Source organism: Nyctereutes procyonoides, unplaced genomic scaffold, assembly GCF_905146905.1.
Source record: "Nyctereutes procyonoides isolate TBG_1078 unplaced genomic scaffold, NYPRO_anot_genome, whole genome shotgun sequence".
In the NCBI taxonomy this organism is placed as follows: Eukaryota; Metazoa; Chordata; class Mammalia; order Carnivora; family Canidae; genus Nyctereutes; species Nyctereutes procyonoides.
In genome coordinates, this window is record NW_026575049.1 from 62,872,229 (window position 1) to 62,895,610 (window position 23,382).

A 23,382-nucleotide genomic window follows, 5' to 3' on the forward strand; every position below is an offset into this window, starting at 1 on the left:
TGTGCTCTAATAAATAATAAATCTTAAAAAAAAAAAAAAGATTTGAGATAGTGCCCATGCACACACACGAACTGGGGAGAGGGACAGAGGATCTTGAACAGACTCCCCACAGAGCTGGACACAGGGCTCAATCTCACAAGATAATGACCTGAGCCAAAGTCAAATGCTTAACAAACTGAGCCACCCAGGTGCCCTCTATACTGTTAATTTTTAAAACAGCAGGTATTATCATTTTGTTATTTTTGTACGAATGGGGATTTATCAGAGTGAGGCGCAGACTGGGTCATTTAAAAATTCTCAATACTTCCATAAGAAAAAGAAAAAACAACACCCCACAAAACTTAAAGAACTCAGGATTGAGACCCAAGAAAGTCAACAGGCAAATGTGAATTCATTTTTTTCTCTTCTTACACAGGTTTTTTAAAGAATATCAGAAGTAACAGACTGTTGGGGGACAAGGGCCAATAAATTAATCTGCCTTTTGAAATCAAACATTTAATATTTTAATCAAGTTGTATCAATACAATTTTTCAAGCAAGTGCCAACTGGAAGACCAGGCCTAGGGATTTGTAAAGGAAACAAATCTTCCAAACAGCAAGAACACCAAGGTGATCTTCCACTCCAGATGCACTGTTAGTGGCCACAGCAGCACCAGTTGACCGGTGTTAATCCGATTACCGAGTATTTACCTGACAAGAAAAAAACTTGAGTTCCACAACTTGCAATGATAGAATTTTAATGATGAAAGAGGTTCTAGGGCAATTACCAAATCATCCCTATTTTTACAAGTGAGAGAAGACTGTAAAAGTATGAACTGTTATCACCTTGATGACAAGCAAAGTAGTATTCACCACCCTGCTCCTCTCCCTAAAACTCTTAAAAAATATATGCCTTTTTGACCCTGTAGGAAAATTCACAACCTATTTATACTTACCACATCATCAATTTTCAGAATGCTCCGGACAGTTTCAGTTGCTAGAGTCAGTGCACTGACTGAAACCAACAAAGGCTGGACAACCAGTTCCTCCAAAATGTTGGAAATACCACCCTGCCAAATAGCATAAATTGCATTTAGTGTCTGTAATCACACACATCACCAACTACACGGTTACCAGTATGACATGCCTTTCCAACCTAGTTTTCCTTTGCTCTAGTCAAAAGTCAATACTCTCTGCTAAGCCCTTCTGTATATTGTAGGTTGTATTTAACTAAAATGTGGAAAAACTGAATTAATGCTAGATTTCCCTAGTCCTAACCCCAAAACAATTTCTAATTATCTTTAAATTACCCAGGCAGGGATCCCTGGGTGGCGCAGCAGTTTGGCGCCTGCCTTTGGCCCAGGGCGCAATCCTGGAGACCCGGGATCGAGTCCCATATCGGGCTCCCGGTGCATGGAGCCTGCTTCTCCCTCTGCCTGTGTCTCTGCCTCTCTCTCTCTCTGACTATCATAAATAAAAAAAAAAAATTAAAAAAAATCAAAAAAAAAATTAAATTACCCAGGCAAAAATTAGGTAGATGATCTCATACTAATTAAAAATTGTGAGATCTGGGCAGCCTGGGTGGCTCTGCGGTTTTGCACTGCCTTCAGCTTAGGACCTGATCCTGTAGACCCGGGATGGAGCCCCACGTAAGGCTCCCTGCATAGAGCCTGCTTCTCCCTCTGCCTGTGTGTGTGTGTGGAATGAATGAATGAATGAATGAATGAATAAAATCTTAAAAAAAAAAAAGTGAGATCTTTAATGCTCAAGTAATCCCTGAACCCCAATTCTGAATATAGTGAAGTCTGGTCTGTCCTGCCTTTGTACCTCTCTCAAATCCCATTTTTAAATTGTTACTACCATTATCTTACTCCACCTTCTCTCTGGATTATTGCATTATGTTATGGTGGCCATAATGGGCAACAACCATGCTTCAGTCTTCCCTCCTTAAAATACTTTTTCATCATCTTAACCTCTTGGTTAAAAAAACATCAGTAGCTCCCAACTACTGGAATAAAAACAAAATAAAAACAAAACTCCCTCATAACTGCCCCAATACTCAAAGGCCTCCTCATTCTAGTTCTTCTGTGAGATTTCCAACCTTCACGTCCACTATAATCCCAACATATAACCCTCTAGACAAAATGAGCCCTTTCACATAAAACTTTTGGCTTCTCCACCTGAAATTTCCTCATGCCCCCTATTCAAGTTGCATTATCATAAAGCTTTCCCTAAGCAGGCAGTGCCTTTCCTTTGGAGTTCTAGATCACTTAAAAAATATTACCTTGGACTCTCTTATTTTCCATTATGTATTGTCTCTCTCTTCAATAAAAGTAGACATTAATAAAGCACTAATACAAAAGTGAAGGTTATTATGGCTGTGTTTACCTTACACAATTATACTAGGCTGCTGGCCACAACAACAGAACAGTTAATTTATGTAGTGCTTATGCCAGGCAACTTTAGTAAGAGCCTTCTGGTTGGTAAAACATTTAGTCCTAACAACAGGCCTTTGAAGGAACTATGAGTTGTCCCTTTTAACAACCAAGGAAACTGAAGCACAGACTTAAATAACTAAGAGTTACACAATCAATAAATAGCAGTGTTAATGAACAAATAATACTTTTCACTTAAGACACCATCTTCATTCTTATTCATCGGCATAAATTAATCTGCAATTCTCACATTTGGATCCAAGATTACTCCTTAAAAAAAAAAAAAAAAAAAAAAAAGAGGGGCATCTGGGTGGTTCAGCATTTGAGAGTCGGCCTTTGGCTCAGGTAGTGATCCCAGGGTCCAGGGATTGAATCCCACATCAGGCCTTTCTGCAGGGAGCCTGCAGAGGGCTGCCTATGTCTCTGCCTCTCTCTTTTAGAAATCAATAAAATCTTAAAAAAAAAAAAAAAAAAAAAAAAAAAGTAATCTCTACAAGGCGCCTGGGTGGTTCAGTCGGTTAAGCATCTGCCTTGGGCTCAGGTCATGATCCCAGGGTGCTGGGACCAGGTCTTGCAGTGGGCTCCTTGCTCAGCAGTGAGCCTGCTTCTCCCTCTCCCTCTGCTGGCTGCTGCTCCCCCAACTTGTACTCTTGTTAAATAATTTAAAAAAATAAAGTCATTTCTGCACCTAATATGGGGCTTGAACTCTCAACCTAGAGATCAAGAGTCATATGCTTTTCTGACAGAGCCAGCCAGGCACCTCTAAACCCAAGATTACTAAAAAAATAAAATAAAATAAAATATTTTCTTTGAAAAACTTCAGGGGCAGAGGGAGAGAGAGAATCTCAAGCTAACTCCCCATTGAGAAGGGAGCCCAACAAAGGTCTCGATCCCATCACCCTGAGATCATGACCTGAGCCAAAATCAAGAGTTGGATGCTTAATCAACTGAGCCACCCAGGCACCCCCTAAGATTACTTTTAATTAAAATGCTTTTCACTCAGGAAACCCTTTGGGTCTCCTCCCTTTTTGGGAGCTCTGTACTCTATCATTCAATAAACTTTACTATCAACTCAGTAAACCTTGCTTTGCTGTCCACCAAAAAAGAGCCAAAAACCAAAAAACCCACACCACCTTTTCATTCAGCAGACATTTATGAAGCTTTTAATGTTTTAATCAACATTTTCTGCAATAATGAAGAATTCAATTATTACCTTTCGGACATTTATCCCGGTAGTTTTTTCTCCTTGGGCATGTCGGTTTCTTAGTTCTGTTACTGTAGAAATGGGATTCAGGCCAGCATTTTCAGCTAGTGTGGATGGAATGACTTCCATAGCATCTGCAAAAGCACGAACGCAGTAGGATTCCATGCCACTCAATGTTCGTGAATATTCAGTTAACCGCAGGGCCAATTCTATCTCTGGAGCACCACCTCCTGCAATAAGAGCTCTGAAATTCACAAATACATTTTTAGTTTATTTTATCTAACAGGAAGCTATGTCTAATAACTTACTACTTCTACCTTAAATAGTCAAAATATAAAAACGTCAATGTTCAAAATGGTAATCGGTAACTTTTATTACCTCTTCTTCACTAAACAGCGAATAACACACAGGGCATCATGAATAGAGCGCTCAGCTTCTTCAATCACCAATTTGTTAGATCCACGAACAACAATTGTAACTGTTTTTCCGGGGCTTGTACAGCCTGTAATCTTTAGTAAACAAATTCCAAATTAGGTATTTAAAATAAGGGTTAAAACAAACAAAACCCCCAAGTAAATAAAAGCTTTATTACAAACTTTACCTTAAGCAGTTTGCCAGAACCATTTAAATTGACCTCCTCAGCTAACTCAGCTGATCCCAGCATATCAGCAGTGAATTGGTCAATATGAGCAACTGGCTTGGTTCCAATTGTCTGGGAAAAATATCAAACCCACAGATTAATACAAGAATTGATTATTGGATATTCTCAAACAGGTGCTAGGAATATTTTACCTTACAAATGAATTCAATGTCTTCTCTTTCAATATCCTTAACTACCATAATCTTCATCTTGTTCAGGAAATGTAATGCAAGATCACTAAGAGCATCTCTAAAATACAAAAATCGGTGATTAATGTCATTGCTAAATTAAAAAAAAACTGCTATTCAACTGCTTTTTAAGCCTTCTGTCACGTTATTGTTTAAATGATGAATAACTCAAAGTATCTGTGAAGGAATATGCTTTATATGTTGGTTTACCAAGTTTATATGCTCTAAACTTTGAACGTTTCCAATGGATAATATTGTAAAAGACACAAAAATTGTCAGTTTTTTTTTTTTTTAAGGATTTTATTTATTTATTCATGAGAAACACAGAGAGAGAGGCAGAGACACAGGCAGAGGGAGAAGCAGGCTCCATGTAGGGAGCCCGATGTGGGACTCGATCCCAGGTCTCCAGGATCATGCCCTGGGCTGCAGGCGGTGCTAAATCGCTGAGCCCCCAGGCTGCCCAAATTGTCATAGTTTTTAATACTAAACTAGTATGTCTTTAATAGTTAAAACTTTATCCATATTTCATGAATTTAGAAGTATGATTAATTCAAAACACATACATACATAATTTACATAAATTTGTAAACTTATGCTTTCTCACAAATTATCTGGAACAAACCTCCGGAAAACCTTGTGACATTGGAGGGGGTGAATATTACGATCTCTGTTTTATATATAAGCTACCTAAAATTTGAGAACAGCTACTTAAGGTTACTACCTATGCTATGACTTGGTAGAACCAGGTTATCTAACCCTTCATCAAGGCGTCCTGTTTGTCAAGGTTTCTTTTTTTTGGTCAAGGTTTCTATATAAAATGATCACCCATAGTACTTTCTGGCATAACACTATTAATAAAGCACAAGGGAATGTGTCTACTTACTTGAAGAAAACATTAAAGAAAAAAAAAGATCAATTCTCAATTCAAACTTCGGAAAATTCAATCTATGAATGATTCTACATTCCCTTCAAACAACTTCTAAATTTCAAGGCAAGCAATTTCATAGGTGTTTAAATAAAAGCCTCTCTCAGGTAGTTAAATTCTAGACCAAACTAACCTTTTAAAAAACAAAGCATTCCATTTGCTTGATATTTAGGATCTTGGTCTAGAAAGAATATACTGTTGACCCTGGAACAACATGTAGGGGGATCACCTCCCTCTCTCCAGTCAAAAATATGCATACATTTTGACTTCCCCAAAACTAATAACCTGTTGACCAAAGTCTTACTGATAACACAGTTAACCAATATTTTGTATGTTGCGTGTATTATATGCTCTATTCTTATAATAAAAGTAAAGAAAGGAAACCATTAAGAAAACCATGAGGAGAGGCGCCTGCCTGGCTGGCTTAGTTGGAAGAATAAATCGACTCTTGATCTCAGGGTCATGAGTTCCAGCCCAATGTTGGATATAAAGATTACTTAAATAAATAAAACTTAAAAAAATGAGGAAAATACATTTATAGTACTGTTGAAAATATCCACATAAAGTGGACCCACACAGTTCAAACCTGAGTTGCTCAAAGGTCAACTGTATATCCCACACATTTAAATTATCACAATGGGAAGAGAACTCACTTTAAGAGGATTCATCAGAATACAGTAATGCCTCAAAATGTAGATTCATTCTAGATTTCTAGTGATTTACCCACTCCAAATGTTTCCTAAGAAACTGCTAGAGGATCCAAAATAAATGGTCGTTAAAAGGTGAACAAAATAAATAGCCCCTTACCTCAGGATAGACTTCTGTATGAGGAGGACATTACATCCTGTTTTTTTAATTTGCTTCACTAAATTGAGGATATAGGCTCTCTCCTCCCGAAGCACTCGATCCATCTGGACGTAGTCAGAAACTACAATTTGATTATCCATCTGTTGAAAAAAAAAGATATTAATAAATTGCATTGTAAGAGTTTTTAAGTGAAAAGGACAGACATTTAAAGAAAATATTATGTATCATGAAAATCCAACCAAAATACCTAATAACAAACTATACAGACATACACAGAAAAGATCTGAGAGGATGAACACACACCAACCTTAACTCGGGCCTTTAACGTTCATCTATACACCCTGTTGTCTTGTTTATATTTTTTGCAAGTACATTTTTGGTAATTGTAAAATGATTATCCTATTTCCTGACTATGTCAATTTTCTTTATACAATTATATGCATCACTGAAGTAATTTCAGCTGCACCCTTTTAACTCTATGGCTTGTTATTAAAACTGGTATGCTGAAAGGAGGTACCAGGGAAAAATTAATCAAAGGTGTATAAAACAACATTAATTTTTCTAATGGTTGAACTTTTGGGAAACACGAATCAACAGGAAACCTGTTTCCCAAAATGACGTAAGAAAAGAGCAATTCTTAGTGAAGTGACAAGATAAGCCACTCCCTTTTGGAAATAGCATTTATGATGAAAAGATATGAAAATACCTTTAAAAACATTTCTTTAAAGTATAAATAGTAAGCTGTTTTCAAGTTTCATTTGTGCAAATGTAGGATTAGAGATCTGCCTGCTGCTATAGGATGGGTGGAGATTTTTCAGAAACCTACAAAGAATCTGGAAATCCACTTACACTCTAACTTACAGAGTTTTTTATTTTTTCATACACCGTACCCCTATTGTTATTTGCCTTCACCTATGATGTCAATGCTCAATTTCAACAATAGCCAATTGAAGGTATAGATCTGTCCTGTCTGGTATCCAACAATTTCTATTTTTGCCTCAATCTTACTATTTCCTTTTGAAATCTATGGTTTTTATCACTATTAACGGTATTTTATTTTTATAATAATGAACAAAGGTCTGAGCTATTAGAACATCAAACACATTACAAGGAACCAGTTTCATTTGGTTTTACTTACATCCGTTTTGGGAGCAGATAAGCAAAACTGAATAAGCCCAATCTTAGCCTTTTCAACTCTAGTTATGCCAGAATTTGCCACCTTCTGAGTAAGTACCAGCCCTTCTACCAGCTCACAGTCATCAATTGTCCCACTAAGAAAAAAGAAAACAAGCAGTAGACAGTTAAGAGGGTAGAAATCTGAGATTAAGAGATTGCCAACAGATTAAAAATCACCAATCCGATAAAAATGTGAGCCTCCCATGTATTATTTCCCCAATTCCTGAACTTGTTTGATCATACTAGAAGATGGCCTTGCCATCATAATGAAATATAAACAAATTCCTGAGATTTTTACATTAATACCAGTTCTTAAATTAATTTTTATTAAAATTATAATTAGAAATGCTTACCCAAGTTTCTTAACTATTTTAATGTCTCTAAGATCTACACTAGTAGCCGTGGCTGGGTCAATAACTTTCATCACTGCATTTACACTCATTGGAGAAAGCAGACTTGAATACTGAGACACAACCTAGAATTAAAAAAAATAATAAAATCAGCCTCACAACAGAAAAAGTCCTAGTTCTTTAACGACAAACATCTTCAAGAAGTAATCACTTTTTTTGGGTGGCAGGGGGAGAGTGGGACAACACGAGACAACATTCCCTATGAACTGTCTTTTCCACTCTAAGTCATCAGTCACCAAGAGCACAAAATACGGGGGTTTGTTTTCCTATTTTATTAACATAATAGATGGACCTACCTAGATTACTCATAATTCCATAGTAAATACAAAAAATCAAATCATACATAGATGTTTCTTATCTAAAATGAATTTGTGACCAAATGCTATAGATGTCCACCCTTAATACTGAGGGGCTAATAAAAATAACTACTGGCTAATACTTACTAAGCTCTTAACGTGGTCTTAGCTCTTTACGTTTATATACTCCTTCAATCTTTAAGATTTTATTAATTCATGAGAGACACAGAGAGAGAGACAGAGACACAGGCCGAGGGAGAAGCAGGCTCCTCGCAGGGAGCCTGATGTGGGACTCGATCCCAGGACCCCAGGATCACACCCTAAGCCAAAGGCAGACGCTCAACCTAGGCGTCCCCTCCTTCAATCTTGATGAAGAAATTCAAAGAGTCACAAGTTTAGTCAAGTGATGAACCTAGCACTAAACCCAAGCAGTCTAGGCTCTATGACCAATGCTTGTTAACCTCACTATTCTGTCTACATAAGATCTGGGGAAATTAAAAACATGTATGTCACTAACACTATCTAGCTCTCCACCTAACACTGGAAGAACATGAATGTTCAATACAATACTGATGAGAAAAATGGGAGGGGGGACACAGGACATGATAGAAAACAAAAAACATGAAGTATGCAAGAAATTAAAAAAAAAATCAATGCTTTAAATTTGAAAACTAAGAAAACAGCATTGATTATTACTTAAGACGGACCATGGGTGGGCAAACCTGTCCTGGGTTCCAATCTTTGCTTATCCCTTACTGATAGATCTTGGATTATTTATTTATTTATTTATATTTTATTTTATTTATTATTCATAGAGTCAGAGAGAGAGACACAGGCAGAGGGAGAAGCAGGCATCATACAGAGAGCCTGATGTGGGACTTGATCCAGGGTCTCCAGGATCATGCCCTGCGCTGCAGGCGGCGCTAAACCGCTCTGCCACCGGGGCTGCCCTTGGATTATTTAATTTCACTAGATCTATTTTCCCATCTATAAAATGATGATAGTTTATTTGAAAGCCTTGAAAGAGCAAATCTGACCTGAACTAATTCAATTATATAAATAACTCCAGTAACCTAGACACTCCAGACCTAACCTTTATAAACTATATAGTAGGGCAGCCCTGGTGGTTCAGCGGTTTGGCGCTGCCTTCAGCCCAGGGTGGGATCCTGGAGACCCGGGATCGAGTCCCATGTCGGGCTCCCTGCATGAAGCCTGTTTCTCTGCCTCGCCTGCTTCTCCCTCTGCCTGTGTCTCTGCCCACCCCCCCTTGAATGGATGAATAAAATCTTAAAACAAAAAACAAAAAACTGTATAGTATCAAAAAAATCACAACTGAAGAGTTACAAATCTTAACAAACTTTAAAAAGTAACTATACAATGATCCCTTAAGCACTGGTCTCACCTTTGAGTTCAAGGAAGTGGTAGCACTATTTAATAAAGTTTCTCTGTCACTCAGTTCCACAGGTCGAGACATGTCAGTCAAGATTTCTATACCCTTTTCTAAAGCCTTCTGGAATGACTCAGAAATGATGGTTGGATGAATCCCTGTTGTTAAAAGTTGGTTATTTTAACAGATAAACTTCACTTATTATATTTCTTAAAATGTGTTGTTCATTATAATTTCAGTCTTAATTTTTAAATGATCTAAATTAACTTATGCTTCTGTTAGAACAATCTGAACAACCTTCGCTGCATTATGGCTAATATTTTATTTTAATTAATTTGGAATAATCAATTCTGCACTCATGTGGTATTTAAGATGAAAACAAAATTTTTTACTTTTTCAAAACACAACAAATCTAGGTAAGAAATAAAATAAGTGACTAGAGAGTCTCTACTATGATTAAGCATTATTTACCAGAAGAACCCATACTACCTCTACCAAATCACCCATCTCATCTAGAGCCGAAGATTAGTACCACCACCACAATTTATTTTAGAAAAGCAAAATTCTATTAAGTTCCATTTAAAATGAAGCCTGGTTAAAAAAAAAAAAAAAATCTTACTCCTATAATAAACACAGCAAAATGCAACCTAAAAATTCCTAATAAAATTAGTTATTCCAAATTAAGTATCAAATCTATTACTTAATAGTTTTTTTGCCTTTATTTATAATAAAACATATCATGTCTCCTACCTACCTTTCTGAAGAAGCTTGGTACAAGAATCTAAGAGAGAGCCAGCAATGATGACCACTGATGTGGTGCCATCTCCTGCTTCTATATCTTGTGCCTTAGACAGCTCTACCAGCTAAGTAAACAGAACATGCTAAGTTACTCAATGAGAAATGTGAAGACCCAATAACATCTAACTGAAATATAGAATGACCTTCGTATCAGTGTCAAAAACAATTTGATTATCAACCCTGTATGATTTAATTCTTGATTTCTCAGGTTTATTTCTGAGTTTTATTTTAAAATGATGATTAATATATTTGTGACACACAAAATTCTGCTCATATACTCCCTATAACAATCTATGATATGATTTCAAGTTCAGACTATGGGTTTTAAATCTTTCCTTCCCAAGTACCAGAAGTTCCTCTCAGAAAGTGTATATGTTCTACCATAGGTACCCTGTAGACTTAGAAGCTAAAAAATGGGGGATTCTAGGAGACAAGTGTCAGTTTGGAGTCCTTTGGAAGTTTATTGGAATTCACCCTGTATAAGCATAATCTGATTCATTTAAAAAATCATCTTGACATAATCAAACATAACTTTTCAATAGAAATTTCTTTTTGCAGATATGGTGACTTCTCACTTGACTCTAGGGTCATCATTACACTTAGTTGAATTGGTTGTTTTTTTTTGTTGTTAATTGCTTTAAATAAATCTTACTGTTTATGTTTGACACATGATTTGTTTTTTGCACACAATTAAGATTACATTGCTCTTTTCCAATATCCCTGAACTAATAACTTTTGCCATTTCATGATTTTTCTCCAACTATATATATATATATGTATATATAGCACACAACTATATATATATGCTTATATATATACATATATATATATAGCACATTCCTGTGGACAAGGAAATTCATGTATTACAACCTCGCTCTGAAGAACACAATGTTAGACAATGTATTCTATAAACATTCCTGTTTAACATAGAAAAAAAGAATTTACAATGGTTAAATTATAGAATGTGATCAAATAAAACAAATTTATTCACAAATATTAAACCAATAATACTTAAAAAAGAAAAAACCTTATCTAAAATTGTACTTACCATTCTGGCTGCTGGATGTAACACTTGCATTTGTTTAAGAATGGTGGCACCATCATTTGTAATGGTCACATCGCCTTTTCCATCTTGAATCTGCAAAATTTCGTTTTTTTTTAAAAAAAGCTGTATTTCAAAAATTTTATTTTTTTTACCCAGTGCTATGACACTCTAAAAGTTCTACTAACTTTAAAGCTTCTTAGTAGAGATGTTAATTTATGTTTGCATAGCTTACAGTTGTGCTTCATTTCCAATTCTCTTCCCTTACATTAGTATAGTGACGTAAGAACACACAGCAACAGTCTAATTTTACAACTGAAAATACTTGGCTTTATTTTTTTATTGTTTGAAAGTGAAAGAAACCTAGACATATACAACATAGAGCAGAAATAATACTATGAAGAATTACTAATACTCCTGGGTTCAGATCCATAAGAAATGATACCATGGACCTCCAAAAAAGACTGCACCATGAACGTAGTGAATACAAATCTTACAAACACAGTAATCTGTGTCTTAGTATTTTCAACAAAGGCTATACAGCATTACCAGCAAGGATGGATTTTAAAATATCCAGAGGGAATAATGATCTGTATATCATCCAGACAATCTTTCATATTGTTTATCTCTCCTTTTGGATGTTAATTAGCACTGAATTTGAGGGTGTATTTATCAAGTGACTGGAATGCTCTGGAACGTTTTATGTTGCCAGTCAACCACACTAGAAGAACAAGTCAAATTCTACAGACCAATGTAGGGTCACAGTTATTTCAATAAGGAACAATTAACTCAAGCGCTTAGAGCTATAGCCTTACTCTATTTTCCATGTAACACAACAGGTAACTACTTTTGCGAATGTAATTCGTATAAAAAGCATTAAACAAAATACAAATTCTACTGGAGTCCTGCTCCCCCAAAGCAATCTATTCTTCCAAACTCTCAAAGTACTTTTTAAGCAGCACATCTTAACCCTTATTGAGATTCTGCAGTGTGGACAATAGGATTTTAATACATAATCATAATTCAGCTTTTTACCATTTTATCCATTCCTTTTGGTCCAAGGCTTGTTCTAATAGCATCAGCAACAGCTGTAAACAGAGGGAAAAAAAATCAAGATGCTTAAAGCAAAGTGTTTCTCTTCTCAAATGATCATTTGTCCTTATCAGGATATGATATACAAACATTTACTGTGTCCATTAAAGAAAATTCATTATTTATGAAGAATATACTGGAAACAATGATTTATTCTTTTTTGATTGTAGGACACTTCACCTTTTGTTGTTAAAGTCACTATACATAATACTGGCGCCCTGCCTACGGCAGAATCAATTTTGAGGATTTACCTAAGCCTCCTCTAGTATCAAAATAAGCACAATGACCTCTGAATGAAGGCTGTATTTTTCTCCATTCCTTCCTTAAAAGAACACAAGCAGCAACAGGGGAGGCAAGACTTCCTAATATACTATTATATAATTCCACTTATTTGTCTATTCTGTCTCCCCTAATTATAGATTGAATCTTTGAAGGCAAAATTTTTTGTCCACCAATGTGAAGCTCGTATAAAGATGGCCCACAGTAAAACATCCTTTGCCACCTTCTACCTTGCCACCAAATAAGCTCAAACAAACAAAAACCCCAAACCTTTACCCAAACCAAAATCTAGGTTTTAGTCATCCTCAGTACATTATAAAACACCTCCGGATACACAGTCTACCATTCCAACGTTACATGTTCTTATTAATGCTCCCTAAGAGTGTTTATTAGTCCACTTAAGGGAAATTAGATTTGATGAACACTCAAGTCAAATCCCCTTTTGAGAAGCCCAGGACAAATAATTAGGCCTTCCCCTTCCTGAGATACCACCTCACTCAATATACACAGGGCTGAGATTGTGCCCTAATCATTGTAGACTCCACAACCAGCATCATACTCCCCCTCCCTTTATTGTGTAAATAATAAAGATCTTAAGAAAATGAAAGTATTTGCTATAACTAAAAATTATTTTCCACTTCTTTCATAATTTTGGGCTTCTATTCCTAATTAACCAGGCAATATTATGCTTTCAGGCGATTTTAGTGGACCCACATGGCCCAGGTTCTACAAGCAGACCAACTCACTTTAAGATTGTCCTCACATTCGTCTACCTCAAGTCAGGACAACGCACCCTAACCAAAAAATAAAGAAGGATTTTAGACTGCTTACATCTCCAAAGGTGTCTGATTGTGTATCATTCTGTGTGGCACACAGTAGGGTCTGTTACAGGACCCATGCCGAACAGTACCAGAACTAGTATTTTCTGTGTGTCTATATGGTTTTTACATGATCAACCAATTTGGGGAGATGGGGGGGGGGGGGAAGCACCATTTTGAGGTAACATTTAAATAAAAAAGTGGCTCCCTGAATTAAACCAAAACTACACCTAAACGAAAGCAACTTTTCTTGACCAAGTTGGCTAGGTTTTGTCTGATTTGGAAAAGATTAGTTGTGCCCCTGAGTTCTCTCTGAAAAGGTCATGTTCACAGATAATTCACCCGACCTCCGCTCACCAGGCCCTCCCCATCTCACTTCTCGCATCTTCAGGCGCTTTATTCTCTAACTGTAATGAAACTGGATTATAAGGCTCAATAAGCATCAGGTAAGATCTCTAGGCCTTTGTTCTCATTTTTCCTTCCAGACTCTTCTGTCTCAAATCAACTATACTTAATTCTCACAACTCTTAAAAACAAAAAAAAAAAAACCAAAAAAAAAAAACCAAAAAAAGGGCAGCCCAGGTGGCTCAGCGGTTTAGCACCGCCTTCGGCCCAGGGCGTGACCCCGGGGTCCCGGGATCGAGTCCCACGTCGGGCTCCCTGCGGGGCCTGCTTCTCCCTCTGCCTGTGTCTCTGCCCTTCTCTCTCTCCTCGGTCCCTTATGAAATAAATATAAAAATCTTTTTTTTTTTAAATAAAAATCTTAAAAAAAAAAAAAAGGCGAGAGAACACCTTCCTCAATTTTAGGGGTGAGGAAACGTTAGCCAGAGGTCGAAGGTCACAGAGCCACGAAGCAACGGTCACAGAGAACGGTAGCTCGGGCCTTCATCTCCATCATACTCCGACCTAGTCTGCAGAACAACGAAGCGCCAAGGCGCCGTCCACACTTGCGGGCCGGCGGGGGCCCGGCTGCAGACGCAGACTGGGCGGAAAAGCACAGCTGGCTTCCCCGGAGCTCCAGCCGGCAGCGAGGCCTCCCCCACAGCCCAAGACAAAGGGCGCCGCCCAGCCGAGGCGCCAGCCCCCTTCTCATTAGTTGAGCCGAGAGCTTCTTTACGTGGCATCCTTGTAAGAACACCTGAACCTACAATGCATTTTGCAAAAGACGTTCTCGCAGGGGACCCGACGACAGCGCTGCCGCGGCAGGTGCCCAGGCCCGCCGTCTCCGGCAGCCCGAGGAACCGCCGAGGGCGAAAGGCTGCGGGCGTCAGGGCCCGGGCCCGGACCGGGCGGCGCCGGCGATCCCCAGAGCGCAGCAAAGCTCGCTGCGGACCATCCCGGCCAACAGAAGAGGCGCGTTGGCAACCCAAGTCCGGGGCCGGAGCGCAGAGCTCGGCCCGCACGGCCTCGGGCCAGACGCCGCGAGCGGTACCTTTGGCCGCGGAGATGTTGCTGAAGCGGATCTGCGCCGGCTTGTCGCGGTCCTGGTAGGCGGTTTTGCTGCGGCCGCCGGCGGCTGCGGCGGGCGCCCCGCTCCGCGGAGCCGCGTTCTCGGGCATGGCCAACTCGGCGGGGTCTGCGCGGGCCTGGGAGGGGCGGATGGACCCGGATTCCTGCCGGCCGCCGACGGACGGAACGCGCCCGCCGACTTCACGAAGCTTCCAGAAAGCGGCGCGGGCGCCGGGAGGAGGCGGAGGCGGAGGCGGAGGCGGGGAGGGGGCCTGCCGGGCGGCGTCGCGCCGACGTGACGTATCGGACTGCCCGCCGCGCGCCGGGGGCCGGGGCCGGAGCCGGGGCGGGGGCTTTGTGTCCCGGGAGTGCTGGCCGCGGGCCCGGGGGTGCAGGCGCGATGGGGAAGGGGAGGCGGGGGGCCCCTGCGAGGCAGGCTGGACACCCCGCGATTTTACAGGCGGGCGTTGGGCACCCACCTCGCGCGCTGCCCTGGCCTCCGCGGGCCGCGAGGTCCTTCCGTTAACGCGACGCGCCCGAGCCACGCACGGGGAGCCCGAGCCTTCGGTCCAGTTACGATCATTTACTTGTTCTGTGCCAGGGTCATGGCTAAAACCTTGGGACTCTGTATCTCCTGTAACCTTCACGATAAGTCCATGAAGTGGGCGCCCCCCCCCCCCGATCTGATAACGAAACACCAAGCCCCGGGTCAGCCTGTAAGTAGATTGAAACCGTATGTTCCATGGAGAGCAACGACTTCCCAGGTCATGAGTTAAAGCGCCGGGCTCCCGTTAACACTGTTTTATTAGGGAAGTTCACAGAGCAGGGATGCCTGGGATATATGGTCAAGGACGGTGGTTGCAAAGCCCTTAACCCTGTGAGCGCTGGGGGCTTTTACACACCTCGAGGAGGTGAGCCCTAGAAGGTGAACCTTCCCAAGTGCTCTCTGGTCCACATGCCTTTGATGCTGGCTGTTTTTATTTTTTATGTTTTTGTTTTTACCTGGGTGGCTCAGTGCTTGAGCGTCCGCCTTTGGCTCAGGTCCTGATGCTTCGGTCCTGGGATCCAGTCCTGCATTGGGCTCCCCGTGGGGAGCCTGCTTCTCCCTCTGCCTGTGTCTCTGCCTCTCTGTGTCTCTCGTGAATAAAGAAATTCAATAAAATAAATAATAAAAAAAAGCTTTATTTATTTTAGAGAGAGCCTGTCTGTGAGAGCGAGCAGAGGGAAGGTCAGAGGGAGAGGGAGAGAATCTCTAGCAGAGGCCCTGCTGAGTGCAGAGCCCGCAGGAGGCTCCATCTTATGACCTGAGATCATGACCCAAGTGGAAACCAAGCTGATTTCGCTTTTAGAAAGAATCAGACTTCTATGATGTAGCTCATAAGTACCCTATAATTACTTGTTAAGACAACTGATGTGCAACAATGAATATAGCATTTATCTGGGGTGCAAAATCCTGGCTTGAATTCTATTTTGCTACTTGTTAACTATGTGATTTTGGGCAAGTCATTTAAGTTCTCTGGGTCTCCCTTTTTCCTCACCTATATAATAGTAAGATTAAATTTCATGATCTCTAAGGCTAGACTCTCCTAATTTTTTTTTTAAAGATTTATTTAGGGGCAGTCCCGGTGGCGCAGCGGTCTAGCGCCGCCTTTGGCCCAGGGCGTGACCCTGGAGACCCGGGATCGAGTCCTGCGTTGGGCTCCCTGCGTGGAGCCTGCTTCTCCCTCTGCCTGTGTCTCTGCCTCTCTGTCTCTTTCTCTGTCTCCAATGAATAAATGAATACATTTATAAAAAAAATAAATAAAGATTTATTTATTCATGAGAGACACAGAGAGGGAGAGAGAGAGAGAGGCAGAGACACAGGCAGAAGGAGAAGCAGGCTCCCTGCAGGGAGCCGGATGTGGGACTCAATCCCGGGACCGCGGGATCATGCCCTGAGCCAAAGGCAGATGCTCAACTGCTGAGACACCCAGGTGTCCCCTGACTCTCCTAATTTTTAAGGAGTAGATCTATGAGCCATAAAGGACAAAGCAGAATTTGGAAGATGCCATTACTGGGTTTTTGGGATAGTTCCCATGGGTAAGACAATTGCTTTAATTATCTTAAAGGTTTCAAGTTATATATTGTATTGTTCTGCAACAGATCAGAATTACTTTTTAACCGCCCTGGACTTACCCAATAAATAAGTGCTGAAAATTTGTTTGCTTAACAGTGTTGATATACAGTAATTGCAGATGCTCAACTGCATTACATTACATTATCAGCCAAAGGCAGATGCTCAACTGCATTACATTATTAAAATGTGCAGACTTTTGTATGCTATGCAAAGCACTGTTGTTAGTGAAGGATGGAGATATTGAAAAAAATCCTGTCAGAACCAAGGAGACACAAAGCGTATATGAGAATGTTGGCAATAGCAATAGCCTTATAGAATTTCTTTAATGATTTGTAAAGTAGATTTTATAAAACTAGTATTTGGCCATCTGTCCAGGTAAGTGTTATCTTCCCTAGAATGGATGCTGAACCACTTGCTAAACCCCTATAACTGAGCTAGGTCTGGTTGGGATTGGAAAAGGAGAGAGGGATGTATTATTTTCTCACTTAAGTTTTCACACCAAAGACAATAGTTTTTATTGTTAATGTATAATCTATTCCTTTGCATTAGTTGATGACATTGAGAACAGGCAGATGCTTAACTGACTGAACCACCCAGGTACCTCAGTAAACCAGATTTTCTATCTAAAAATAGGAATGAACTAATACAAATTATTGCAAATTTGTAGGCAAGATAAATGATTGTTCTCTTGGGGGTCAAGATGTGGAGCACAACATGGAAAGAGAGGCAAGCAGATATTAGATACTTCCCAATGGAAGAAAAAAAGAATTGAACCTGAATCTAATCAAGTTCCTAGATCTAATTTCTAATTTACAGGTTTACAGGACCTACAAGGATAGAATATGTTTTTTTTAAAATGGTACCCCACGAGGATACAATCAATAAAATATAGAATGTGAGAAACTCTTTAGGATAAATGACCTGCAACTAAATTGCAAGAAAAGCAAAGCAAAAACAAGATGGAAGGGGAACCTATAGATTAAAAGAGACTTCAGATTAACAAAAAGGAATGAAGGTGTGTGGCTGGCTTAATAGGGGGAGTGACTATTGATCTCAGGGTTGTGAGTTTGAGCCCCATATTAGGTGTAGAGATTACTTAATAAGTAAATAAACTTAAAAAATTAAAAGAATGATGCAAGCAATATAGCTTAGTAAAATGGGGCTTAATGGTGGTCTCAATAACAACTCTGCAAGGGAGAAGAAAACTAATTGTCTCTTGCTAGTTAATCAACTACTTAAATATTCAGACAGTTATAAAATATGAAGTTTGGGGCACCTGGGTGGCTCTGGCTGAGCATCTGCCTTTGGCTCAGGTCATGATCCCGGGGTCCTGGAATCAAGTCCTGCATTGGGCTCCCCGTGGGGAGCCTGCTTCTCCGTCTGCCTATGTCTCTGCCTCTCTCTGTGTGTCTTTCATGAATAAATAAAAAATTTTAAAAAATGAAGTTTGAGGGAACTCCCTTGGGTTGTCCCCTCTGTCTTTGGGAGCTTTGTACTGTATCACTCCATAAACCTTGCTTTGCTGCCTCTTCCCACAAAAATGAAGTTTGTGAGACAGAAGTTTGAGTATGGATTTATATTTAATAATTATTAAGAAAGCTATATGTTATGTGGAATAGTTATTTTTTTTAAGTGTCTATCTTTTAGAGAAACATAATGAAGTATTTACCAATAAAGAGTTCTATCAGGGATTTTTCAAAACAGTAAGGGGGAAGTGACTGGGAATAGAGTTGGAACAAGATAGACAATGTTTCAGTACTTGTTGAAGCTGGTGATGGGAGCATAGAAGCTCATTACACTATTCTTTTTACTTTGTGGTTGAAATTTTCCCTAAGAAAAAGTTGAAAAAAAAAAAAAAAGCTTTGATACACAGAAAACAAGACTAGACTTCTCCAGATATTTTCCATCGTTTCAAAGTCCACCCCATTTCCTAAATCTTTGAGTCTGAGTTTGAGTTAATATTTTAAAATGCAGAATGAGAGTTTTTTTTAAAACATATTTTTATTTATTTGACAGAAAGAGAGAAAGTATAAGCAGGGTGAGTGGCAGGCAGAGGGAGAGGGAGCAGCAGGCTCCCTGCCGAGCAGAGAATGCTAAATGAGGCTGGATCCCAGGACCACCTGAGCTGAAGGTAGCTGCTTAACCAACCAAACCACCCAGGCGCCCTCAGAATGAGAGTTTTATCCTGTGGCAGTTTATTCCAGCTGCTTGCTGTGAGAGTTATTTTGATTCACACAGCTCATTGAAGGATTCAAGGACACATAAGATAGGTGGAGGGTTAGCACACAAATAAACTGACCTGGGGATCCCTGGGTGGCTCGGCGGTTTAGTGCCTGCCTTTGGCCCAGGGCTTGATCCTGGGGTCCCAAGATCAAGGCCCACGAGGGGCTCCCTGCGTCGATCCTGCTTCTCCCTCAGCCTGTGTCTCTGCCCCTTTCTCTCTCTGTGTGTCTCATGAATAAATAAATAAAATCTTTAAAAAAAAAAAAGTAAATTGACTTCCTATATGTCACCTCAACCAGAAATTGGGAATCATCCCTTTCATTTTTTTTTCCTTTCTTCCCTCATCCAAAGCCTGCAGATCTCCTTGTTTTTAACAAGAACCTGTCTTAGGAATGCCTGGGTGGCTCAGTGGTTGAGTTTCTGCCTTTGGCTAAGGTCATGATATCAGGGTCCTGGGGTCGAGTCCTGCATAGGGCTACCTGTGGGGAGCCTGCTTCTCCCTCTGCCTGTGTCTCTGCCTTGCTCTCTGTGTCTCTCATGAATAAATAAAATCTTTTTTTAATAAAAAAGGATACAAAAAAAAAAAAGAATAAGAACCTGTCTTATATTCTCCATCCTAAGTGCCATTGCGTTAGGTCAGACCCACGTCATCATCTGTTTGCTTACAGTGATTGACTAGCCTTGGCCTTCCCTTCAGCTTATTTGCCACGCCGCCGCCTAGAGGAATCTTTTAAAAATGCAAATCTGATGGGGTGCCTGGGTGGCTCAGTCAGTTAAGGTTCTGACTCTTGGTCAGCTCAAGTCATGATCTCAGGGTCATGTCTTATATCCTTCCCTCTGCCCCCCGCCCCACTTGTGTGTACCTGTGTGCGAGTGCTCTTTTTCTCTCTCAAATTAATCTTTTTAAAGACCCGAAAATCTGATCTTGTTATTACTCCCCTGCTTACAACTGTTCAGTTACTCCTCAACAGCCAAGTATAAAAGTCAGCATTATGCGTAAACTCTCCATCTCTTTGACACAGAGTCTGTCTCTTTCTAGATTTATTACCCTACTCCTGATATTGTAGGGGAGGAAAAATATCTTTTTCCTTCTGCCCTTCTAGCTTCTTGGCTGGGGTTCTATAACGAAAGACAGATTAACAAGAGAAAAGCATACAAATCTATTTAATGTAAGTTTCATGTGACATGAGAGGCTTGACAAGGACAAGACCTGAAGAAGTGGTTAAACCTGACTATTTTTATGCTAGATTTGATGAGGAGTGGAAGTTGTGGGGGGAAAATGTGATAGGATAAAAAGATAAGAGCTAAGCATTGTAAAACTGGGAAAACTCAGCAAAGGTCTGTTTGCTCAGATTCCTCTTGGCATCCCTCCATCTTTGGAGATAACAATGCTCTTGGTACAGGGAGGGCAACTCTCACATGAGAGTCTTCTGACCTACTTCAGAAGAGAAGGGGGAGATCGAAGAGTTCTTCCTATACCTGTTATTTTTCAAGTTTTGTTTCTCAGGTTTCTACAAATATTCACTGTGCCAGGATTCCACTTTTTGGTGTAGTATGTCCTGTGGTTACACTCTGGGGTTCATAATGTACCTCAGCCTACCACTGTATTTCGTGCCTCCATACACAGGAACATGCTGTTTCCCCTGCATCATGTCTGGTTATTTGTTGGTTTGCAACCTTCAGAGCTTCCTGGGTGAAACCTGAAACCAGGCAGATGAAGGCCAGAGAGATTGGAGAAAGAGGCAGACCACTCAAAACTGGCAGTTTTAACAAGCAAGGGGATTTACCTATGAGGCTTGCCTTGGGTGCCTGCAACATGAGTAGATCTCTGCACCTGTCATCTTAAAGTTTATATAGAGGCCGAAACTGGGCTCGGCCACATATACCATCCAGATGGTCTCAACAGCACCTAACTTTCTGCAGACGATGTTCTTGGAATAGCTCCTACTGTGGGAGTTTGGCAGAAGGTACATTCCAAGGATGAGATGGGGTGAGGAGCCTCTGATTGCCCAGATCCAGCTCCTGGGTTAACTAGTGTCCTGTCCTGATTACTTACCCCCTTCAACACGAGACTCACCGTTAAGCTACTCTGACCTATACAATCAGTTTTTTTCTTCTACCAAATCTGATAGTTACTTCTAGGTATGTAGTAGTAACCTTAAGTTCATGGTATGTTAATCATCTGTTTAAGTAGAGGAGGCAAAAATAATTTGCCTCTGGTTTTGTAAGTTCTCGGCTGGGACCCCTCTAACAAAAGACAGATTAATGAGAAAAACAGAATTTTATTAACATGTGTACCTTATGTATACATGTGAGATACCCAGGAAAGAATGACTACTTCAACGGCTTAGAACACGAGTTTATATGCCATCTTCAGCAAAAGACAAAAGAAGAAAGGTCAGGGAGGCCAGTTATGGGGCGATAACCAGGAAAAGCCCAGTAAAAGAGAGTAAAGTCTGTTACAGTTTAATTCCATGCCTTTTTCATTGGTAAGAGTCTAAAGGTTGTCTCCTGGGATTAACTTTTGTCTTTCTTGGTAGACAGAGGAAGGATGCTTTTGAAAATTTATGTCCTGCTTTCAAGCAAATAGGAGGGCCAAAAGCTTTCTCTTATATCTGCTTCTTCTCATTGCCTTTAACTCAAAGTAATCCGTATGGCAAAGTGGCATATTTTAAGGTGGTTTATTCTGCTGTCCTTCATTTAGGTATCCTTTTCCCTTTCCAGGATGTAAGATTTTAGGACAGAGACTGTTTTGTTCATTTCTGTATTCCCTGGAGCCTAGCAGAATGGCACAAAGCTCTCCACACTAATAGCTGCTGAGCGGCTGGCTGGCTGAGTGGAGTCAATGGTAATCAGAATTTGAAAAGGTAAGAGTGGAGACAGGGAGCAGGGACAGTTTATTGCAAAACTTTGGGCTCTTGTGTTTGCACATTATTTCAGTACACATTTCTTATTTTAACATTTTCAGAAATGGAAAATCTTTACAAAAACACCCATTTCTGGCTTAGGATCAAGCAGCCTGTGAGCCATAGAAGGTGTGGTTTAAGAGAAGTGACCAATTGCTTAATGGAACTTAGAATGGAGACGGGAAGGCTGTTTGGGTACTTGTACTTTCCATTTGAGCCAAGGCTTCAGGGTATTTTCTTTGCTGTTGCTTTGCCTTAGGCAGTCCTTCTAATGGGACTGTGCCCTGGTTATCTGCAACACAGGTTGTGTTCTGAAATTTAATAAAATAAAGCTTTGTGGCTTTGATACTTTTGTTTGAAAGGCATTCCAGCAATGCAACTGTCAATCAACCTGGAACAGGTGCACTGGTAATGGCAAAAGCAGCTCCTGGTGGCATGGGATAATTTTCTTTCATTGATTACATTAGTGTTTTAGAACTTGCTGTAGGCTCAAGCAGGCAGTCGTATGTCCAGGTATTACATACAATGAGTTAAGAGCTAAACAGTAGTAGTGATATATAGTAGTTTCCTCTGCTTTTTTTTTTTAAGATTTTATTTATTTATTCATGAGAGACTCAGAGAGAGATAGAGAGAGAGAGAGAGAGAGAGGCAGAGACACAGGCAGAGGGAGAAGCAGGCTCCATGCAGAGAGCCTGATGTGGGACTTGATCCCAGGTCTCCAGGATCAGGCCCTGGGCTGAAGGCAGCGCTAAACCACTGAGCCAGCCCGTTTCCTCTGCTTCTAAAAGAATTATCTATTTCTTGTGAGTTTTAATTAGACCTGGGAGTACTGAGAGGGAGTTCATAGGGCCAGTAAAAACAGATTTATAGAAAGACTTCAGAAGGATAAATTGACCCCTATATATTGTAGGCTACACTTGGTGTGTAAATACTTGGGGGGGGAAAGTATCTGAGGCTTCTATTGGATTATGAGAGGATCTTAATTTATCAAAACATTCAAGAAACACTATGTAGGGTGCATAGCTTTGTCAGTCATGGAGAACACCTGTGTTCTTTAAAGCTTTTTATTAAAAGGATTTTGATTTTAGAACATATTGCTTATTTTATATTTTCATTATCTAACTTTTTATTGCAACAGTATTGCATGTACACTGTAGACATTTAGAAAAATCACGTAAGCAGAAAGAAGCAAATAAAAACCATTCTCGGGGTA

General features: G+C 40.1%; 2 protein-coding genes across 2 annotated transcripts in view; one reads left to right on the top strand and one right to left on the bottom strand.

Annotated features, from left to right (window-relative positions):
- Positions 1 to 372: 372 nt before the first annotated feature.
- CCT4 (chaperonin containing TCP1 subunit 4) lies at positions 373 to 15,186 on the bottom strand. The gene is made up of 14 exons (XM_055328438.1): positions 14,908 to 15,186; positions 12,322 to 12,374; positions 11,293 to 11,382; positions 10,201 to 10,309; positions 9,462 to 9,604; positions 7,707 to 7,828; positions 7,316 to 7,448; positions 6,178 to 6,317; positions 4,410 to 4,506; positions 4,219 to 4,329; positions 3,996 to 4,126; positions 3,627 to 3,861; positions 935 to 1,048; positions 373 to 689 (listed from the first exon to the last, which is right to left on the bottom strand). Exons 1-14 carry the CDS (start codon positions 15,032 to 15,034, stop codon positions 675 to 677), a joined length of 1,620 nt encoding a protein of 539 aa, XP_055184413.1. The 5' UTR covers positions 15,035 to 15,186; the 3' UTR covers positions 373 to 674.
- A 314-nt stretch (positions 15,187 to 15,500) lies between these two features.
- Positions 15,501 to 23,382, top strand: part of COMMD1 (copper metabolism domain containing 1) — a 186,544-nt gene continuing 178,662 nt past the window's right edge. Inside the window, exon 1 of the mRNA XM_055329117.1 lies at positions 15,501 to 15,640. Coding sequence (XP_055185092.1) covers positions 15,530 to 15,640 — 111 coding nt within the window. The 5' untranslated portion in view covers positions 15,501 to 15,529. The remainder of the gene's footprint in view (positions 15,641 to 23,382) is intronic.

What these genes read in the sequence shown, in the direction of transcription:
- CCT4 (XM_055328438.1), bottom strand. Translation starts at nt 15,034, where the DNA reads ATGCCCGAGAACGCGGCTCCGCGGAGCGGGGCGCCCGCCGCAGCCGCC. An exon ending in CAAAAGGAATGGATAAAATG is followed by an intron (nt 11,383 to 12,321) that starts GTAAAAAGCTGA and finishes GAAATTTTGCAG; the next exon opens with ATTCAAGATGGAAAAGGCGA. An exon ending in CCGGGATAAATGTCCGAAAG is followed by an intron (nt 1,049 to 3,626) that starts GTAATAATTGAA and finishes GCTATTTGGCAG; the next exon opens with GGTGGTATTTCCAACATTTT.